Consider the following 23,058-nt stretch of genomic DNA (forward strand, 5'->3'; position numbering starts at 1 on the left):
TACACTATAAATTACTTAGAGCAGACCCTAAAATTAAATGAAAACCTCCTGAGTTTTAAGGAGATGACAATTCATGTGACAGCAATGTTTTTTTTTTTTTCAATTATTCTTGAAAGTAATAAAATTTGAAGGATCTTAGAAAGTAATAAATATCTTGCATGTAAATTCTGCTGTTCCTTTTCTTTTTTTTTAATTTTAAGTACCCACTTGATTTCTGTGTATGTTTGTCTGAAGCTTTAAAAATGAAATACTTATCTATCCATCCATTCCTATTATGTAGAATAATACATGCATGACTGTAGCATAAGACTTTAATAGCCTAAATAATTCATGTTGCATGTCTGTGCCACACTGTTATGATATTTCTATAGGAAATTTGTGGTTTACATAAGGAAATGTTACTTTTCTTCTAAACCATTTGCAGTGCTTGTGAAGCAGAGATCAGAACAGATGGATAATTAATGTAAAAATCTGTGACATTCTAATGGTAGAGTGATATGCTATTTTTACTCAGTTGTAAAAATAACATACAACATCAGAGTCATAATATTGGGAGAAAAAAAGCATCATAAAGTGGGTGGGTTAGTTTGAAATTAACCTAATCTGCACACACAAGGGATATCATTTGCAGATACAGATTTAAGAAAGCTGAAAAATACACATGGACCAGTCCTACATGGACCCAAACCCCATAGAAGCAGAAGATGTATTTTCCAAGGTAACAGAGAATTTCGGGAGTAAACAGGGGACGGAAATTAAACAGAAAAAGGTGAGGACAGGAGAAATAGGCAGGGAATTTCTGATTCATGTGATTCATGCCGCTTCTGTCTAGAACTAGATCCAACAGTTCAGTCTACAGCCTAAAAAAAGCCAAAGAAATCTGCCCTGTCCTGGCAGGAGCAGGGTCAATATCAGCTGAGCAGCCCTTTAACTCCTTTGGGCCTACTGTTTGACCTCAAAAGTCAAGTTCCATCTGTCAGTAAATCACCCCTGATTTGTACACAACAAATTCAGAAAGGTGCCTAGTTTAGATCCAAACACATCTTTCAAAGCCATAAAATAAAATGGAGGCTTATAAGTAATTCTATGCCTTTGTGCTGGCAATGTCAGATGGATTGTGTTTTGCTCTTTTCTGGAATCAGCAGCTTTGTTTACAACGTGAAGATTCCCTTAAAGGGAAATGCAGGTTAAAGTACTGCCTGCAGAAAGCTCTTTGTAAAAATTGTTTATTGTTCTTGCTCTCCCTTTTTAACTAACTTTCTTTCTTCATTTGGACAATAGACTTGTAGAAATCTGGTTCCTGCCAATAGTCCAAAAAAGATTCTCTAAGTGCTTTGAAAAGTAGAGGCAATTGGCTAAATTGGTGGTTTTCAATACTGGCTTTATCGTTATTTTTTTTTTTTTTTTTAATACCAACCTTGTAGTAACTTAATGCTTACATTGATTTATATGTGACATTGGTTGGATGCTTAATCACATTTAATCATACCTTAGAAGTTCCACTTCATAATGGGGAAATGCAGTGACCCAGTTTGTGCTGCAGAATTTTCCAAAACCACATCCCACAAATATGGAATAGCATGAGTACCACAGAAAACACAAGAACTGAAAATTTTTGCACCTTAATGTTGATTTCCTTAGCATGCTGTTGAGCAATGATTTGAAGGGCTAAAGTGAGGAATAGATTTATTATTTCAGGTGGTGATTTGCTTATCAGCTGTGCAGGAGGTAATTTTTTCAGTACATTTCTGAGCTGCTGTGTGACAGGAATACTCCATGGTAAAAGAACATTTGGCACCTCTGCATTGGTGATGCTATCATGTTCTTGCCCAGTTATGCATTTTCCTTGTAGAAAGTGCAGTGTGGCAATGAAACATAAAAAAGAGACAGGTTTCTCTCCCTCATCTCCATTGCTTCTTGCTCTGGGATAAGAGAAGTGTAGAAGTACATGGGGGGAAAAAAATTTGGGCTGAAGCTGAGACTTACTTTATGCTGAAGTGAAGACTGGTTAGAGGAAGGAAGGTGAGTATTTTTCCTGTCTATGAAACCATGGAAGCAAGGCTGGTATGTCATTAATTTTGTACCAAAGTAAAGGGAAGGAATGGAAAGGTGACAGGGAGTTACACAAAAGAGCAGTAGCATTTAGAGAGGAACTGTGAAATTCTGGATTTACCCTTGGGAGAGGAGGAGAAATCTGAAGAGTAGGGAACAATATGCTTTTTGCATAAGTTTCTTAGTATCTTGAAGGTGGGAGTTGGGTTATATTTCTTTTTCTAGAGTGAATTTACCTATGGAATTAAATGATTCCTTGCAAAATTACATAGTGATAAAAAAGTGTATAATATTGTAATAGAGTTGATGGACAATCAAAGTGTTTTCTCAGATAATTGCCCATGAGTCTGAGTATTACACTGACTTCAAAAATGACAATGCTAGCTGAAAGTAAATTTCTTGATACAATTAGCAACTGGTATAAAATAAATCCAAGTTTATTATTAAGGAAGATTATGAGCCTGAAAGGAATCTGTTGCTGACATCTCAAACAGTAAAATCAAGATACTCCTTGAATGTTACCTTGAAATGAGTTCTGGGTTTAAAAAGTCTCAGATCTGCATGGAATTTAGGACTGGAGCATGTATCAAAGCAGAGATTTTGAAGAGCAAGGTCAGTAGGTTTATTAGGCTCCTCATGTCATTCCCTTGGCTTCTTTTGGTGATGAAATATTTCTTCTGAATAAAAACCTCCAAGTAGGATAAATAACACTTCAAATCTACTATCCTTTTCTAATTATCCTCATGCTTAAATGATATGTTACATGCAAACCCCATAAGTTTTTTCCCTACTAATTTCAATTTTTTGTTGTATTTATAGTAAACTCAGACTTGTTCTTTATTTATACAGAAAATTTTAACCATTGCAAAGAATATATACCTTCTAGTACCTGTAGTTTATATTAGTTCTTTCCCAAACATGCATGCTTCATTTTGATCTGCATTTCTTACATTGCTTGCTTGCATTGTCCATTCCCTGAAATTAAGAAGGATAAGTAAGTTCATGTCTTCTCTGCGTACTAAGATAGTTGGAGGACCTTCAGTTTGAAATACCATGAATTTTTGTAAAAAATCCTGTATGTTACCTGAATTTTCTATGTTTAATGTGCACTGCCTTAAACTACTTCTTTTTTCCTTGCCTGCTCTTTCAAGATGCCAATTAGGAATAATGGGAAGCAAGGGGTAGGCTAAGCATTGCAGTGCATCGTTGTTTCCATCTGTCTGTGATTATTGCAGCCAACAGTTGAAAGCACTCGGTGCCAGGTCGGGCTCCCATTGAAGTTAATGGGGTTTTTGCCATTAGGTTTGATGGGAGCTGGACTGGGCTCTGCACTGTTGTTGTTTTCATTGCCTTCTCTCTTGTCTGTGAAACTCCCACCCATCCATGCATGTGTTTGCCAGGTTTGTGCTGTTTTCACCAATGGGCTTGTTCCTCTGATGTTTCAGGTTAAGTATTAATGATAGGCTAAAAAGGATTATTGGGTAAGATGTCTGCTGAAAGCAGTTTCTTAGTTTATTGGTTCATCTTTTAAGATCACCTCTGCATTAAAAACAATTTCTTTCCTTTAAATTCTTTGTATCAAACTGCATTTGAGACATCTGTTGATATAGATATATACTATATGTATATATGTATCTGTGTTTGTATATTTATACATGGACAAAGTGTGCATGTTTATATATAGGGAAAGAGGACATGATTTGTTAAGAAATTGCCTATATATTCAAAATACACTGAACTTAATGTGAATTTAACGAATTTCAAGGTGAGTTTTTGTTAAATTTGAAAAAACACCTTTAAAGGGGGGGTCACTTTAATATGTAAAAACCCCCTTAATAAATCCCCTCCCCTATCAGGACAACAGAATTTGACTATGTAGATACTTTTGTTTCTTTTTATAATGCATCAGACAGGAATACCCATAATCCTTTTTAATGTAAACTTGAACTCTGAGACTGGAGAAGTAAAGCTCTTAAAACTATTTAAGTTATTGCCATCCTTATCTTTTTTGAAATATTGATTCTGAAGGCTCATGAAGCTGAAGAGGAGGCACGGATGAATCCAGAATTTGCAGACAGAATGAAACAGCTTGACAAGGAGGCCTCGTACTATAGAGAAGAATGTGGCAAAGCTCAGGCTGAGGTTGACAGACTTCTAGAAATACTCAAGGAAGTAGAGAATGAGAAGAATGACAAAGATAAGAAAATTGCTGAGTTAGAAAGGTAATTTTTGTATTGTCTTACATTGAGTAGCATTTTTGCTTACTTGATCTTCATTTCAGAAGCAGAGAAGTTACAAGTGGAGTATATTTTTTAAGAGAATATTTGTTATGCTTTGTAAAAGAACAAAAAAGGGCTACTTGAGAACTGCATCTCCTGTCAACTGACTTCAGAAAAATGTAAGGTTTCCATTTTTTAATACTCTTCATAAAACAAGCATGTACAGGAAATAGCATGTGCAATTTACAGGCACAACAACTCCCCCAAAAAACGTATTGGGGAGCAAGTCTGTCTTTTTAGTGACTGGTTAATCAAACCTGCCCCCACATGTTTCTTCAAGTGTGAACATCATCAGTCATTCTCAGAGGTCATGAAAAGTATTGGTAAGTATTTCTGACCCATCTCGTGACTATTTAATAATAGTTGTAACTATTTTTTGGTGTTCCCATAGTCTTTGTTTGCTTCAAAAGAATATTTTCTGATGTTGACCAGGCAATGATTGTCTTGTTTCTGGGAAGATTGTAGAGACTTTCCCTAATGGAGAGAGGAGGGTTTGGGGATTTGTTTGATGCCCTTTATAATTAAATAGATCTTGGAACCTTCTCCTGTATGGGGTCCTGCAATTTATTTGATTGATCTGTTTTCTTTGTTCTCTTCCTTTAATTAGACACTCTTGCTTGAATGAAAGAAGGAATTCTATGTTTTCAAATAATTTATATAATTGTTTGATTGTGATCAAGTCAGAAGGAAACTGTTTCATGGTTCCAAAAAAGAAGTTTAAGTGATTTCATTTTTGTGATTGCTACAGTTCCAGTCAAGACAAAGCACCCATTAGGGAGCATAACCATGAAAGAGAGGAACGTGTCAGAAATGCTGGTTACCTTGGGGGGCAGAAAACAGCCAGCATGAAAAGAAACCTGTATAGAGCACCTTTTACTGAGGATGACTTAGCAGCCTTCACAGCTACCTGCTGCCAAAACTTGTTACTCTTTGCAGATGTTCGGTGAAGTTCAGTAATGGTTAAGTGTCATGAGAATGGGGACCTCAAGTTCAAAGTGAGAGAAGATTTATATTTAAAATAGAGCTGATTATTTACATAAGGACAACTTTAATTGTCTCTCTCAGCACATCAACTTTAGAATACTCAAGTGTTTGCATCTATTTTAATGTGTAAAGGAGGTCCCAGAGGAAGTGAATAATCAAGAGTGGTCACTTTGTGCACCATGCCTGTGAGCTCTGCTTACACTCTCCAAAATCCTAAAGCAGCAGATTGGAAAATACACCACAGTTAGAGGTTTTGTGTGGATGAGAAAGTGCTGCCTTTTCCATGCAGTGGTGCAGGGGCAATTACAGACCCAGACTTGTAATGCAGCAACTCCAGGTGTGACCACCAGGTGTAAACAGCAACTGATCCCCTCCTTGCACTGTAACACTCAATTATTGTGTGACACCAGACACATTAGTAGGCACAGTAATCTTGGGTTCAAGAGGATAATCTTAAGACCTTTATTAGATAGCAATCATGAATGAGTTGAATATTTGAATATTAAGATGACAAAATTAAAGGATGATCATGATGGTCATGATTGAAGTACTGAAGCTTGTGATCTCAAATTTCTGGAAATGTTAATTTGATTTAAATACTTAATGTAAAAAGAGATAAAGAATTTATAGAGAGCAGTAAATTAATTTGAATTGAGAATTACTGATTACAAAACAATTACAAAAATACAAGGAACTAAGGGGTCCAGAAATACTGGTACAGTATTGTCAGCCTCCAATCTGTTCCTGTTGTCTGAGAATCCTGCAATGGGTGAGAATTTTCTGTTTTTGTATTCATTTTCTTTTCAAATTTGTTATACGCTTAGCAGTGAAGTTTGGGAGCACCTATTTCTAGTCTGTTATTGCTGATGAGGGTGTTGACCCTAAAATAACTTCTCAGAAAATAATGTGGTACTGCTGAGTGAACACAGACTTTTGAAGAGAATGTACTGTACTTAGAATGTGAGGGAGTGGTTAAACTTTGCTATGGACCTTTAGCATATATTTGACATTTCCTCAAACTTCAGATGCAAGGGCATCTCTGGGGTCCTGTAGGAAAATGAATGTGACATTAAAATGCATTTATTCATTCACAGCTTGCTGGGATCCACGTTCACTGCTATGCCAACATCTTTACATTGCAAGATAATTGCAACAACATAAATTTTCAAAATACTTCAATATAAATTTCTGGGGAAGTGATAATCTAGAATATTGCAAGCTGTAGTATCCTCACAATATTTGTTATTGAGGAATTCTTCAACATAATGAGGTGTGCTTGTATAAATAAGTTTGAAAAGTAAAAATGGTTGTAATAAAGTTATCATTTACAAATTCAAACAAAAATTAAAACAAGGAGATGAATACTAACGTTCTACTAGACAGAAAGTATTGACACATGAAGTGTCAAATAGTCAAGGGTAGAAATATCTGCTTTGAGATATGGACAGTTAAATTTATAAGTGTGTGCTACTTGGCAGATGAACATTATTAATAATTATGAAGTCTTCATATGAATGTTAATTCTTTTGGTTTTAATGTGATTTTCTTGGCTCAGAAACTATCACACTCCTGAGCGTCACCACTTCAGATTAATATTATTGCTCGTATGAAATCATGTTGGTCTGTTTCTTTAATTACTCTCCCTATATTAACTTTTTATTTTACAGTTTCTTATTACTACACAGGAGAAACTACTCCTTCTTCTATACTTAAGCTATTTGATAACTTTTATTAAAATTTTCACAATTTATCTGTTTATAATTAAAAAGTTTAAAATCAAATGCAAGATATTACATTTAATGTATAATGTGCTTTTGTTAAATTTACATTGCTGATTTTCTTTGGTTTTCCTGATGAAGGAAATATGGTTCAGGGTTTTCTGGTTTTTATTTTTGTGAGATTTTTTTTTTTTAATAGTGTAAATGAAACTGGATAAGGTAGTGATCAGCTCAAGTTTTAATGCAAAGAGCCTCACCAAGGAGAGGGAGCTGCAACTGAAACAGAACTGTCAGGATTGAAGGAGTGTATTGTTTAAAGCTTTTATTAATAGTGTTAGAATGAGAAGTATGTTTATGAAATGTGATAGAGAGTTTGAATCACAAAATGAAGTGAAATACAGTGGTATAAAATGCATGTTTGTGAAGTTAGGACCAGCTAGGCTGCCTGACATAAACTAAGGATAATCCTTGATACAGTTCAGGAAAAGAAAGATTGGGTGAATTTGCTTATGGCTGTGTCATTAGGAGCCATCTAAATAATGAAGCAGAGATCTAAGTAATGAGGAGTGAATCCTGATATGTCAGAATTAATATCTACAGTGAGGATAGGGAGGTATTAATGTCATTAGGTGCTGGCAAGGCTCTGTGTGGAACTGTGCTGTGTACTTCTCATCAGTCATATGCCTGGAAGTTGAATTAAAACTGGCAACAGGTGCAGAGAGGGCTGGTAAGAAGGAATGAAGTGCTCATGACACAGAAGGAGTCTAAGCAACAGTGGTTTGTTTCTCTGGTAAAACAAAGCTCTGTAGGGATGTTTGTTCTGTGTTAATATGGGAAGGGGTAAGCACTGTAGGGAAAGAAGAATGATTTCAGTGAAAGAGCACTGACACATAGTACAATATAAAATATCCATTGGTAAATTTAGACTGAAAAGAGAAAGAAAGTGATGACAACGTGGTGAAGATTGCAAAATCTTGGATCCATGTTTCTCCAGTGGTATGTGAGATACTTGGTCATTTGCTTGGCTAGGTGTAGCTTCTCAGCAAAGATTGCAACAATATAAAAGTCCATTTAAAAATATTTTACTAACTATGAGACAAACCTGTTTGTTCTTAAGCAAGAAGTTGTTTTTTGTTTTTGTTATCTACTTCTCATATGCAGTGGGTTTATAACACTATAGATGTGTATTCAAGCTCTTGGGGTATTCAGTCTACAATTAATTCACTCTGAATTGATTTGGATTTGAATTCTCATGAAGGTAAGTCTACACAGCAGTGACAAGTCATTACACAAGAGAAAAAAACATCAGCACGTGGAATAATTGCATTTAAAAAGAAGTACTTTTATGGCTGTTAAATATGCTCCTTTTCCTAAATGAACAAAATGCTGTGTGTCAGAGACTGATTTAAGGACTAGTCTAGCTGGGTGGGGATTGTTGTGGCCTTACATTTTTGAAAAGGGTGTGTTAGGTATTTTTTAACAAATAGAGTTATAAAAAATCAGAGTATTTTCAGGCTGAAGTATTCTCTTCTTTAATTCATACTGAATTAAAAATTTGCTGTCAGCATTGGAAGGGGCTGCATTTTGTGGGAGGGGTGGGGTGCCAAATCTTCATCTTTGATTATTAGCTACAGTGCTTTGTGAACTTCTAAATATCTTTGAACAAGTTGCCGAATTGTTTAGCTGCTTTGACTTCCATTGGAAGACTTGCTGAATGAGGGTCACCAGCCTATGACAGTTCAAATGAAAGACTCTGTGGCATATGACAAGATGTTTGTGGGGCAGCAACTGCTACCAATATTCATCCAATTTATTTGTTCTATTTGGTGTGTATGTGAATTTGGAATTTGGATGTTTATAAATATGAATGTCTTTCTGCTGTCCACCAGTGACAAGACACCCTTTTGATTTAAAGTTTTTCTTCAGTGCACAGGAAGGATGTAGCTCTGCAGAAATTTCGTTTTAGTTCTTGCTTTTCCTTCCCTTCCCTTTCTTTTTTTTTTTTTTTTTTTTTTTTTCTTTTTAATAATCTGCTAATATAACATCTGCTTGTTATATTTTTAAAGAACTAATGTGTTCCTCCCTTTATTCTCTTTTGCTGTCTTCCTCCCTATCTGTTTTTCTCCAAACTGCTGCTTTCATCCCTTCTCCAACCAGCTTGACTTCCAGGTCAGTATTTTCTGCTCTCCTACTTAATGCTCCTTCCACAATGAAGGTTTTCATTGATGCTTCATTTATTTGGTTGTTTTGATTCCACATTATTAACTTCTGTTTGTATTTTGTTGGTTTTATTCTGCTTGTCCCTGTTGTGAAGTTTTTGGTTATGTAATTTCTAGACCAGAAACTTTCCAGTAAATTAATCTTTTTCTTGAATGCCTAGAAGAAAAAAAAATGTTTATTAACAACATATTCAATTCATATGTTGTTTTGTGTGAAGATGTTTTCTTCTTTTGGTTTTGCTTATGTTATCTTTGTTTAGGGAGTCCAACGTTGGGAATAATTTTTTGGTAGATAACCGAACTCAGCAGGTAATGAACAGTGACAATTGTGTACAGAGAGATTTATACCGAAGATCAGTGACTTACTCTTAATACTTTGCCATTGCCCCTTTTACTGCTTACAAACAGAATATAAGATTTTGCAGTGGTTCAGAAACTTTTAGCTGTTTTTGCTGGCCAGATTCTGAACCAGCACATAACTGTAAAGGAGTTGTCTGTATGTGTTTTTATGCTGTGTTTGGATGTAACCTCATCTAGTCAGGTTCGTGTTTTAAATTCTTCCAGGTTGGAGATTAGTTTAGCTGGCATTGGTCTTTGCACACTGTTTTGAGTAAACTTTTCAAGTGTTACATGTCTTGTGGTGCTTGTTGGAAGTAAAAATTGATCTGGTTGACATTTTTTTCTTGTAGTAGGCCTTGATGTTAATTTTCTTTCTCATGCTTATGGGTGGCTGTAAATTGTAAGTTAGCAAAGCCTTAAAACATCTTTTTGATGTTTTCTCTTGTGCTTCTCCAAGCACAACTCACGTTTCTGACATGTCAGAGAAGTCTCCGACAGGGATGTCTTCAACCTGCACAGCTAAAGATGGCTCATTGCAAAAAATGACAAGACTTTTTTTTTCCTCCTGATGTGCTTTAGTACATGTCACAATCACAAGTTACTTTCCAGCTGAAAAGTTTTGTTTCTGAAATTTGAGGCTTATTGATTGCAGTAAAGAATTGGATGAACTCTAAATTTACTGTCTATCTACTTCAAGCCCATTTTTATGTGCTTGAAGGGATAGTTATTGCGCCCAGATTGTGAAAATACTTCAACAATTTATATTCAGAATCTTTCTTTCTTCCAGAAGTTAATTAAATGCGTTTATTATGGAGTTGGCCATGATGAAATTATTGTCTGAATGTGACCACTTTGCATTTCTATCAGAGCATACTCAACACTGATTGAAAATCTCTCTAGCTCAAGAGAGCCTAAAGAAAGGTATTATGCTGTGTGGTTGTCATTATGGTTGATTTCACTGGAATTCAGTGATTGGTATGCAGAAACATTTATTCAGCAGTTGGAGGTGCAATTTCTGTTATGTTTTATTGACCTGAAAAGCCAACTGACCTTGTTGAAGCAAACTGTCTGCATAACCCTGCCAACTTCCATCCCTAGAGTCCCAGATAAGTTGTAGAGTATGATTAGAATTTATTGTGGGTATTCAGTGAAGTGTTAAGTTTTTTCAGCTTGAATCTTCATTAAGGTTAAAACTTAATTTAAGAAACAGATCTATTAATTTCCATAATTTCTGCTGATCAGTATGTTCTTGGCTGTCATTTTAGTCATCATACTCCTGTGAGGTTTTTATGGTTAGAAAAATGCTGCATCTGTTTTGTAACATGCTAGGCTATCAATACTGATGACAAACAAGAAAATCAAATATATTGGCATAATGGCCTCATGTGCACCTGCCTGTACAAGACAAAATATTCTGAGTACAGCCATCAGTGCAGTTACATCCCCACACCTTTTGGTTACAGCAGGTTATATACTCCCCAAACTTTTCTACCTGCAGATAAGCAGGAGGTGGATATTTCTTCCATGTGAATTGTACTGACCAGTGCTAGAAAGTTTCCCACCAGCTCTGATGTTGTCCTTCCTAATTGTTTCCGTGGGAGGCCAGAGCTCAATGAGATGTGCAAGGGAAGGTTGAACGGAGTTTTAAATTTAACCTACAAGCCGTCCACGGTTTTGTCAAATGTCAGTTTGATGGTTCCAAGGGCAGAGTGATATGTTGTTCAAAGATAATGTCCCTGGAGAAACGGAGATAGTGTACTACTGAAAACTGAGAGAATCTGTGATATACGTTACTCTTCTGAGAGACTGGTTATTCTGAGTGAGAAACATAGTTGTCACGTTGGATAACAGGCAGATTGCTGACATGTCATTCTCTTTTAGTCTGTTTGCTACATATGCAGAACCAATGTTTTAGCATTTAAACATTTTGAAAGAGATGACATTTTGAGGTGAGATTATATAGATTTATCTGATTTTATGTGTGGTTTGAAGTTTTGGAAATTTCATTTTTTAAGAAATAATAAAATAGAAAGTTTATTTCTTTGGTATTTTACTTTAAGGGAAAAAAGGAAAATATTATATTACAAAATAAGCAGAAATCATAACAATGAACAATAAAGATGGGCCCTGGGACAAGATGGGGCACTGTTCAATTTCATCCCACTCACTACTGAACTTGTCAGCCTTGTTCTGGACTTTCCCTTTCAGTTTGCTGAAAGCCATGCAAAGGTTAAAATAGACAGGAATTATTTAAATAAGGAAGGATATTTTGTAATTTGATTTGCTTTTTTTGAGGTTTGATTTGGAGGTATACTCCATAAAGTAAATTGTTATGCAGAATGAAGTGGATAGGAGGAGGAAAGAGCTCTACCTCACTGAAGGAAAAATATCAACTTTGAATTTGGTTGGATGTGACACCACAACTCTGTGTTGGGGAAGAGAGAACAGAAGGAGCTGTTACTCTTCCCTTTCATGGTAACTGATTGAAGGCATCAATATTTCTTATGCTTCTCCAGACCTGCTGCCTCCAACTAGTTTTCCTCAGAGTCAACATCCAGAGGGCAGATTTCTCTACCTCTTGAACGTGTTCATGAAGTAGCCCCAGAGCACTCCCTGGGGATATTGGTGGCTGCTGGGCTCAGTGCTGTCAGGATTCCCTGAGCACGGTGGAGGGGTGTGTGGTGAAGAATCATTGTGAGATAGCACAGCTTGCCCTTAAAAAGCTGTTACTGAAAAGAGACAGGGGCACTAAATTTAGGAATTGGGCTGTTGGTGCAACCACTCCTTCCACTCATATTGTTTGCTTTCACAATGCAGGAGCAACGTGACCGTGCTCTGATCTGAATTTATAATAAGAGGAAGTTTGTATGTCTAAACAAGAATCATACAGAGAGTACCTGATTTATTTGGAGGTCTGAAGAAGTTACTGCAAAAGCTTTATGGAAAGCTTGATTTATGTATTGGATGATAATGGCTGGATTGATCCTGAGAACTTCTAGGGTGAGCCAGGAGTTGGAGTCAAAAGATTTGATCCAGAAGGAAATTGCAATGAAACATGGAGTGCTGCAGAGGAGGTGTGATCCCGATTGCTGTCAGGCTGGGCTGGATATGCTGTGGAGCAGTTGGATGCAGAGAAAAACTGGAAAGAGTCTGGAGCTGCTTTTTCTCTTTTTTTTTTTTTTGTTTGTTTGTGTGGAGATGCTTTGTTAGTTTGGTAATTTGAAGAGAAAAGCTTTTCTGGAATACAGCTAGGAAGGACCTGATGGAGCAGTAGCAGGGCTGCAACTTCTTGGTTGCAAATTTCAGGCAACAAATTATTTCCAGTAACTGGTTACAGTTATTGCTAATGGTCTCAATTAATAAAATAGCTGAGCAAGCAATTGCCATATTAAATCAGATCAAATATCCTTCTCATCTAGCGTGCTGTCATCAGCAGTGCTTTTTGGTTTTTTTTTAAAGAAGAACATCAGAAGAAAATACACGACAATCCTTGGTGTAGGAGAGAGATGTGTGACAGATGAGTCTTCTGGTACGAATTTCACACATGTTCATGTAAAGTGTCATCCAGCAGGAATGTGCTGAGGAAGACAGCAGTGCTGGGTCGGAGTTTCCGTGGTTGCAGTGCAGATCTGCCTTGAAACAAAGTGACATGAACCATAGTTTGGAACAGGATTTTAGTATGTCTCTTTCATTCATGCGTTATCCTCACGTGGATATTTCTAGCATCTCTCCAGGGCTTTGGAGGGAACTGTGTCAGACTAAACACTTCTTAAATAAAGATTTTGGAAAACTTCCCAGAGTGTGTGTTAGGTAAACCCTTCCTCCCACATATTTGCCTGTGAGGTGAGAAATGCTTCAGTGACTTCTGTGACGCTGGCTTGATTTCTTCTAGGCAGAGTTCTCGGTTGTCCCAGGACAGTAATATTGTTTTGTGGTGCCTCTGAGGGCAAAACAGTTGTCTCACTGAAAAACTGTCATAATATGAGTATTAAGAAACCTGAAGCCAGCCTTCAGGCAATTGAAGTAATGAGATGTAAAAGTGGGGGGAGTGTAAGGGGATGGGAAGAAGGGTATTTTTGAGACCTACAGGTCTCTGTGGGCTACAAGCCTGCTCCTTGGTTGGAACTGAAATAGCTATCTAAGCTATCAGTAATAGGAGTTGGGAATGTAATGAAAACACTGAATATACCAAAATTCATTTATCTTAGCTGCTAATTCTGCATTCAACTGGAAAATTAGGGATATAGGAATTAATTTTTTTTTTTTAGCTATTTAAAAATGATTTTAATATTACTTGGTTTAGGTGATGTTTTTTGTCCCATGTTTGTGTTGGTCATTTTGTTTCAAGTTCTTTCTATCAAAGAGATGTGGAGAGAACACAGAGGGATACCTGCCAGTTCTGATGAGCAGATGAACTCTGATGTGGAGTTTCCCATAGTCTCAGCATCAGGTGAATGGCAGAGAGAAGAGCAAGCATCCTCCTGCAGTCAGAGACAATATTAATTTCTTGTGACAGTATTTTCTCAGGCATGTGGAAAATAGTGGCCTTTTTTACCTAAAGTCAGTTTGGCCAAGGTTAACCAGAGAGAATTACCTGCCTCCAAATTCTCATGCTCAAAAGGCACTAAGATTTTATTCAGTTTTCATAATCTGCTTTCCTATGGGAAAGTCTTAATGTCCTGTTAGCCTTCCTGGCAGCGAGGAGATCCAGCCACAGGCTGATAACATTTTCCTGTCTCTCCAGGGGGCATCCAGTCAAGCTTGCTTTCTCATCCCAAATGATAATAGATGTGTTAAGGAAGCTGAGCTACTTCCCTTTATGTCACTGTAGAATAGATTTTTTTTTTTTTAGTTACAAGATCAAATAGCGTAATTGTAAAAATGGAATTTTGTGTGGTTATAGATTATGTTGTCACACAGGTTAGGAAGGAGACAGCAGATTTTAAAAGATGTCTTGGACACTAATAATTCTTTAGGTTATATGATCTTGATTAAAAAAAAAACCCAACATGAAAGTTTTAAATGCAAGTGACAGCACAGAAAGTCATTGCTTAGTTTTTTTGTTATCATATTATAAAACTTACAGTGACTATGTCTAGCTTATAAAATCAATTCAGCAGTCAAGCATGGGGGCTTTCTTTTAGAAAAAAATGCTTTTGTTCGAGATTTGTTTTCTTTGTTATACTAAAATTCAGCCTGTCACAAGTAGAGATTTTCTTATCCTGATAATATCTATTTTCTACAGAAAAGTCCATCTCTGAGCTATAAGTGAATAAACAGTGTCCTTGTTTGTGTCAGGAATGTGTCTGTCAGTACCCCTTTTAACATCTCTTGTGGTGATTTTAGTCTCTCAAAGTCCAACCCAGCTTTGTTTTTCAGGTTTATAGATAGGTAGTAACAAATACATTTATATTCCATGAAAATGACAGAAACAATACTGAACTTGCTTATATCTTAATAAAATTCTAGCTTTTGCATTTCAGTGAAATTAGACCTGAATTTTGAAGCATTAACCTTATGCTGGTTTAGTCATGACTCAGTGAAGCACTTGCCTAGACTCTCTTTCTTAAGACAGTGAGAACTGAACTGCTAGGAATAATTCTACTGAGTCTTACTGAAGTAATGTAATTTGGAATGGACATTCACATGGTTGGGATTTAAAGGATCAGGTCTTCTGCATGACTAGCTGCTGAGACCCAGAGTGCCCAGTAAAATGTTAAGATTTGTTTCATTGATCACATACGTGAATTCTTTGTGAAAGTGTGGACTGTTTATAAAGGAGAAAGAGATAATAATTTCAAGCAATGATGATGGTAATCTTCTACCTATTGCTTGCTTAGAACACTGGGTGATGTTTTTTATTTAAAATAAGTGTACTATATTGAATTTTAAACCACAGTTTGATGTTTTCTTATTTTATATAGATTAATTGTTTTGACTAAATCTTATTTCATAAAATAGATCTGGTTGGTTTGCTTTGGAGTTGATTTTTTTTTTTTTTTTGCTTGTTTCCGTGAAAACATTCTCTGCACTCTGATTTTTTATCTTTTATTTGCTGAGGAGCACAGCTTCCTAACACACTGCAGAATTTTTTGATTGACTTGCAGACAGCTGGTCTCATTGCAATGCTGTTTAAAGTGATTAAAATTATTGCAGAGACATATTCCTTTAGAAAATGTTTCAGATTTTGCTCTTGGGAGCATTTTGCATGTCTGCATTTTTTTGCATGCTTTGGGGGAAAAAAAACCTTTATGAAATAGAGTAAAGGCTATACTAACATGTAACACTTATTTTTGGCTGACATTACCAGCTTTGTGGCCAAGGTACCCAGGTGGCTAATTAAAGCAGGGAATTTAATGAAACAGTGTGATTTTCTATAGCTATCAGAGATGAAAGCATTGGAGGTTAAACAACACACACTACTGTAAAATAAAATCTAAATGCTACTCACGCATATGCAGAAACTTAGCGCTTAATATTTGTCTTAAAAATTTGAACCAATTTGAAGGAATTACATGTCCTATAGTTAGACTGTGGGATCAATTTGTGTGCTACTCCAGAACAAGAAGAAGCTCCAAACATGGTTAAAGTATAGTCATTACAGTTACATTCTTACCAGCAGAAAAAAGTGGTGCCACTGTTTTGCTGGTTATATTTCTGCTGGCCCAGGGTCAGGTTTGCTACAAAGACATTGCAGTTCAAAGATTAACTACAATGAGAAGTGCGTTCGAGGTAAGGACATCTTGCTGTTTGCTCAGGAAGATTGATGGGCTCTAAGTCCTTTGGAGAGATAAAGCTAAAGGGCTCTTTGTGGATGTTTTGTCTTTTCCTGTCGTGCTTGGATCTGTGATACACTAAGGGTATCTAAATATTTAGCAGCAATAGAGGATGGTTCTTCACCAGCTCAGAAGTCAGGGCTGCTGCAGTCTGCTGACTCCAGCACTGGCATTCTGAGACCACTTTCCTCAAAAATTTGTTGGATGCTGAGAAAAACAGAGGTATTGGCATTGCTGTCATTTAGATACCTGATTTTAGGTCTAGTGCCCAGCTGAGGTGCAAATTGATTACTGTGGAGCATTCTGAGTGTTGAGAAAGATTATAAAAAATGATCCCAAGTCAGAAAGATGCAGGAAGAGGCTGATTTTTATGGAGTAGCATATCTAAGGTGAATGACTATTCAGTTAAGAGCAATGCCTTAATCTAGGTATAACAAATGAGAGAACTTAATGAGTAGTAAGGTAGCTTCTAGAAGACTTATATTACTTTATAAGAGTTATGTTACTTTTTGTTATCTTTTTCTCTTCTTTAGGAGTGAGAGAATGTCTAATGTACTAAAAGAATAAGATTTTAGAAATTTTTCTTTTTCCTGGTGTTCATCTCTTCTTTATTAACTGCCCGTATTATGGGTATCTCGTATTTATGTGGCATGGGGTGTTTGCTGGATGCTGCATATCCTCATATCTCTGATACTGAATTATCAAAAGAGTCAAGAGATGCCAAGGATATCATCCTTTAATTTGTAATTCTGGAACAGAACTAATTTCCTTTTTTAATTTTTTTAAAATTATTTTACATTATTCAAGGTATATTTATATTCTAGCTCTTGTTTTCAAGACAGTTCAGTTTCACTCTGAATTCTTTTTTGTTCTTAAGCTGCTAGATATTCTATAACAGTTGCTGACTGGCTTTAAGCATAGGAAAACAAATGTAAATTTGTTATCTGAAAAACTGTCATTAATCTTACTTTTTAACGTTTGGCCAAGATTTTTTTGCAGAGAGTTAGTAATCTCTGCTTTTTTTTTTTTTTTTTTTTTTTGTGTGTGCTTTGTTTCTTAAAGATTTATGAACACAGAACATGATTTCTTTAAGCCAAGTGTAGTGTTGGCACTATTTCAGTATACTGTGGGCTTGAGTGCTTCAGAACTGGTTTGTAGCGTGGCTTTCCAGTTCTGTGAAGTTTGTAAAATCACAAATTCAGCAGAGTGGTGGGTTTTAACTAGCTTGGGATGACTGTAATGTCTGGCTCAGAGGTTAAAGAATTAACTTAAAAGAGGATAGATAAATAATAATAATAAATTTAACCCTAAAAAAGAATAGATGCCCGACTTCAAAATGAACTATAAGAATGTGGACAATGAGAGAGGTGTGCATTTCGTCTTCCTGCTCTGAGGCAATTACACTATCAGAAAATGCTACCTAAGCAGAAAATTATTAACTTGTGATGGTAAGAGGTATTCTATTGAGCAGATGCTTGAATTGTACACTTCAGATTTCAAAGATGTGTCTTAAGCAGTAGTCTTTTATTTATTTTATTCTGTCTAATGAATTTTGTGGTCTTAGAGCTTTAAATTCAAGCAGTGTAGCAGAAAAAATGAAATGAATTCCATATGATAAAAAGTAATGTAGCCATAACTGTGTATATCAGCATTGTTGCTAGTAAGCTATGTGAATATTTTATTATATGTCCTCTGTGGTCAAGGCATATATATTATGGTGATTGGGTACTGTTCCCAAATATTTTTCTATTTCTCATGCATATTTTTTACTTATCTTGATCTTCTATTTTATTCAAAAGCATTTTAGAAACAGTAGAGCCACATGAAAACATACCAGAGCAGGCAACTCAAAAATTGTACTGGACCAAGGATTGTATTTGATATTTGCTATTAAAAAAAAAAAAAAGCTGGTGGGAAATATGTTTTTGTACTTATTTGCTGCATTGTACTCCCCCAGTACTTTTAATGCAGACCTAAAGAAAAATCCTCAGCTGGGCTTTTTAACTGTAGCATTTTCTGTTCATTTCCATAGGTATGTAGCCAGTTGTGGCATAAAGAGATTCTATGACAGAGCTTTCTTTTACTTCCTTCTCTTCCAGATTTTGCCTATCACAGGCACCAGATGTTTTCCCTTTGCAGCTTTACCATGTTCTGCTGTTCAGTGTGGTATTAGAGAAGCTGAAATGGGAAGTTGTGTCAGGCACGGGTGATGAAAGAAGCAGCTAGCGTTGGCATAAAATTGAACTTCTTATAGAGATTAAATGAAAATGAATTTATCATTTACTCAACATGAGACCGGAAACCAATTTATGTTTTAACAGCATGAAGCCATATTGCACCACCAAAATTTCTGCCAAATACATTTATATATGAAGTTGTGGAAGTGGTTTTTTTTTTCCAATATTCATTTTGGCATTATGTTGAATAACTCTGTGCTTACAATTATGAGACAGACTCATGACAGGGAACCAATTTTCACTTGGAGCTGCGAACAAATTACCTATATTTGAACTAATTGTCCATGCTTTTTTTTTCTGGGCAAGTTGATGGCACTTTTTTTTAGTTGTAAATGATTGGGTTTTCTCTAATGTGCTATACTTACAAACTTTTACATGAAGTGTCTTTTAAGAATTTTTAATTTTTTTTTAAATGGCACATTTATTGATTGCAAATTAATTGTTAATTTTTGATAATTAATAAATAGTGAAAAAATAAATAGTGGTAGGACAAAGAAACCAGTGATAGAAGTAAATACTGAATGACCCAGTTTCTTTAGCATAATAAAATCTGTGCAAGAAATGTATTCTATAACTTTTTTCACTGCTTCTGATGTGGAAGCAAAGGAGGGATTTTCAGTGATCCTTTTGGGCATTGAATAATATTCTCTTCATTTGCCACAGTAGGATTAGTGAGTAGATCTCATTAGGAATTTGCACGTGACTTTTATTTTTTTTATAGATAAAAGGGAGCAAATTCCTCCATGTCAAAGAAAGTCTGGAAAATAATATATAGGAATTCAAGCAGGTAGGAAGTATTACTGCAAGGATATGTTTTCATTACCTGACAGATAAAATTAGTTTGCCTTCTTTCTTAAAAAGGTGTATGCTAAGTTTCAGAAATGCTTCTGGTAACTTAATGAATAACATCCACAAGAAAAGATAATTAAAACTGAAACAATTCTTTTTTATTAATACAATCTTATCAAAAGAAAACATGTAAGGGTGGCAAAGATTTTTTCATTTCCTTAGGAATGGCTCATAAATTGGTTTGTTGATTATCTTTTTTTAGAAAGAAGTCTCATTATAAAAAATGATAAAAATGTTTTTTTCATGTACAAAGCTATTTGAAAAGGCATCCTCTATTTTTCATGGCATATTTATGACCTGACCTACTCCATTGCACTTTAATCCACCTACACACTCCATTTGTAGTCCAGGTCTTAAAAAACATAATTTTGCAATGTACATTAGTCACCTTCTGCTTCCTTTGAAATTAATACTTGAAACACCTATTAAAATTGTTCCTGAATGCAGTGTGTGTAAGGATTGTTGGGTAATCTCTCTCTTTCAACAATTTTTCTGCACAGAGCTCAGAATATGTATGTGTTTTTGTGAGGAAATCATAAAAAGGGGGAAATCTTGTAAGCCCAAATAATTTCTCTACCACTCTATAGTTGAAAGCTGTTTTGATATGCCATCTTGCAAACAAGACGAAGCTTTGCTGTTACAACTGATGCTTGGAAATCTTGTGTCTGTTGGAGAATCGATGTCCTGTGTTGTAGTCACAAAATTAATCTCTATTGCAATTAACACTAATGGGTGTGTGTGTGTGTGCAATTCTTAGACATATGAAGGACCAAAACAAGAAGGTTGCCAATCTGAAGCACAATCAGCAATTGGAGAAAAAGAAGAATGCACAGTTGTTGGAAGAAGTTCGTAGGCGAGAGGACAATATGACTGACAACTCTCAACATTTACAAGTGAGTTTATTTTTCAGTTTTTTTTTTAAGCTATCTAAGAAAATACACTTCTGTTCCAGAATGGATCTGTTCACACAAAAAACTGATGGTTCCTTCCTTTTCTATCAGAGGATGCACTGCTCACCTCAGTTGTATCCATGAAATATTTACTATTTAGGATAAAGAAAGAACCAACAGAATTTGAAGATGCAGTTACTACACACAGTTCTACATCAGCAAATGTTTTTTCTGACAGTTGGAAAGAAAAGGTTCAAGTCTATATCTTCTATATTTCAGATAGACTTTGAGCCTTATTCATGGAGAATTTCTACAGTTTGAAAGTTACTGATTTTGGTGGCTGAGAAATGAATGTTCTTAAACTGATCTGTTTAAGTGATACATTACATACCAGGGAGCTTGTGTTCAAGGCCACAAATTTGATGCTTGACTTAAGAAGTATTCTCTGAGATCTGAGTGTGAAAAACCACGAAGAGAAGTGCTGATTTCTGTTGACAACATCAATGTCTCCATGCCCAGTGTTTATAGGCAATTTACAGTGCAAAATATCAATTTTGCCTTGATCTGGTTAATATAATGTGTTTCTGGAAAATTTCCAGTGGATGGAATTTGACCCTCTCATGCTTCATATGGTTGTATTTCTCATGTGTTCCTATATGCAAAATGGAAAAATTAACACCACATCTCTCTTTAGGCTTGTGTTGGTGAAGCTTTATGTCAGAATCAAGTTCAGGAAATGATACATTATTTATGCATCTGTGCAGTGTTACGTTTACATTACAGCCTTGGTCATTACATACTGATTGCATCACCATGCATTCCACTGCTCAGGATAGAGCAATAAAAGCTTGTGAAGGATTTGGTCTGCCAATATGGTATATCAAAATAAAACTTCAGTGTTGAGCAGCTACTTGTAATTATAGTGCTTCAGTAAAGAGAATAAATTTAGCTTATTTTTAGTATTATTTTGGAAATCTATTACTGCGGGGTGATGACTGGAGAATAGAAGCCATTCTCAGGATCCTTGATGTAACTGCTATACTTGGAGCTTTCTGCTTGTGAGATGAGATTGGGTCTAGCAAATGGAGGTGGTGTGGCTGAATGGCTTGAATTTAGAAAGAAATTACCTGTCTGGTATATAGCTCTGTTCCATTCACTTCTTGTAAAGCATCTATGCACTAAGAACAGTTTGTGAAAACCAGTTAACCAAGAACGGTTATTTCTTGTTACTGTGCCTTAAAATGTCAATATTTTAAAATTATGTCCTTCAACATATTACTTTCAGTAATGCATATGTTAGGTAATATATTACATTCCCAGTAGCTGCAAGAGCCAGAGGAGAAAGGGAGCCTTGGTTGTCTGATTGCTGGTAGGGATGATCCTGCCTTCTCTGCCATACAGGCAATCAGCTGCTCTTATCAGTTTGCTGCTACAAATGGTTGTTGTATTTCCTCTGTCAAAGACTTCCAGTTTCCTTGGCTTATTTCTTCTCAACCATTTCTTAACACTGAAAAGTGTGAGGAAGCTTGTGTTGCCCTGGGATTGCAAGATTTCGCGAGGTTTTGTTGCTCTACAAAAACACTGTAGTGAATCTTGCAAATAACGTAAATGCTCTGACATTGAATAGTCATGTCACAGTGCAGGTGACATGACTAATGCACATGTATTCTGCTGATAGGAAAGATTTTTTGTTTAAAGTTTTTCACTGGTGTAGTTTATTTGTTTTATATGTTTAAGGTAATTACAAATGCTAGGTGAGAGTGTCAAGTCTTACATGAATCTGATAAACAAGTGATTGACTTGTTGAAAAGCCAAACAAATTGTAAAGCTTCAGTAAATAACCTTGGTATATAAAGGATTTTTTTTTTTTTTGCATGTTTTTAAGAAAACCTTTCATCCTTCATGGAGTTGTGTAGAAAGTAACAGCAGTGATCGAAGGATTTAAATACTTAAACATTTCTAGGGAGACAAATGCTGTGACATACATGATATACTTTTTAAAAAAAGTCTGGGAGTACTATGCATCTGCTAATTAAAAACAGTATTAGCTGGTGTTTCAATAAATGTTTAATTAACATCTATAAACATTAAATAAATGTTTAATTAACATCTTAGTAAACCATAGGGACCTGACCACCTTTTCTTACTGCTCATAATAACTTCTGCTTTTAGTGGAAACACTCTGCATTTATATACATTTATAACACACAGTGCTTGTGTCTGCAGTGTACTTATTACATTTGTGAATGATGTATTGAGCTGTTAGGGGAAAAGTGTATCCTAAAATTCTCTGGCCTGATGTAATGACTGTATTTGTTGGCTAGCTGTGATAAGCTGGCTGTTGGCTGGCTGTGATAAGCTCAGCTGAGAATTGAAGAGCAGTCAGACTGGTCAAATTACGTTTACTGCAGCCAAGTCTTGATCCCTTTTGCAGAAGTAGTGGAAAAGATGAAATAAGAAAGTGAGTAGGGCTGTCCATGGACCATCCAGGGGCTGCCCAGGGCAAACTGAGGCGATCAAGTGCCACCCTTTCTGTGCAGCTCACCCAGGGGCTGAAGCTGTACCCATTCAGCTGTTTCTGGTGCCTGTGCAGAGGTTCAAAAGGCTGTCGTTTCTTGGAAGCTTCAATAGTACATGATAGTTCCTGAGGCTTGTAGCACCATGTGTATTGGGACACTGCTCACAATCTTTTCTGGTAAAAGCCTCTCAGAGCTG

At 35.9% G+C, this 23,058-nt stretch overlaps 1 protein-coding gene across 1 annotated transcript in view; it reads left to right on the forward strand.

Moving 5' to 3' along the window:
• The window catches only part of ERC2 (ELKS/RAB6-interacting/CAST family member 2), a 297,125-nt gene that overhangs the window by 148,034 nt on the left and 126,033 nt on the right, over nt 1–23,058 (forward strand). The window contains exons 13-16 of the mRNA XM_053954051.1: nt 3,204–3,233; nt 4,081–4,274; nt 9,191–9,202; nt 20,211–20,346. Of these exons, the coding sequence (XP_053810026.1) occupies nt 3,204–3,233; nt 4,081–4,274; nt 9,191–9,202; nt 20,211–20,346 (372 nt within the window). The remainder of the gene's footprint in view (nt 1–3,203; nt 3,234–4,080; nt 4,275–9,190; nt 9,203–20,210; nt 20,347–23,058) is intronic.

This window comes from Vidua chalybeata, chromosome 12, assembly GCF_026979565.1.
Source record: "Vidua chalybeata isolate OUT-0048 chromosome 12, bVidCha1 merged haplotype, whole genome shotgun sequence".
NCBI classification, from domain to species: domain Eukaryota; kingdom Metazoa; phylum Chordata; class Aves; order Passeriformes; family Viduidae; genus Vidua; species Vidua chalybeata.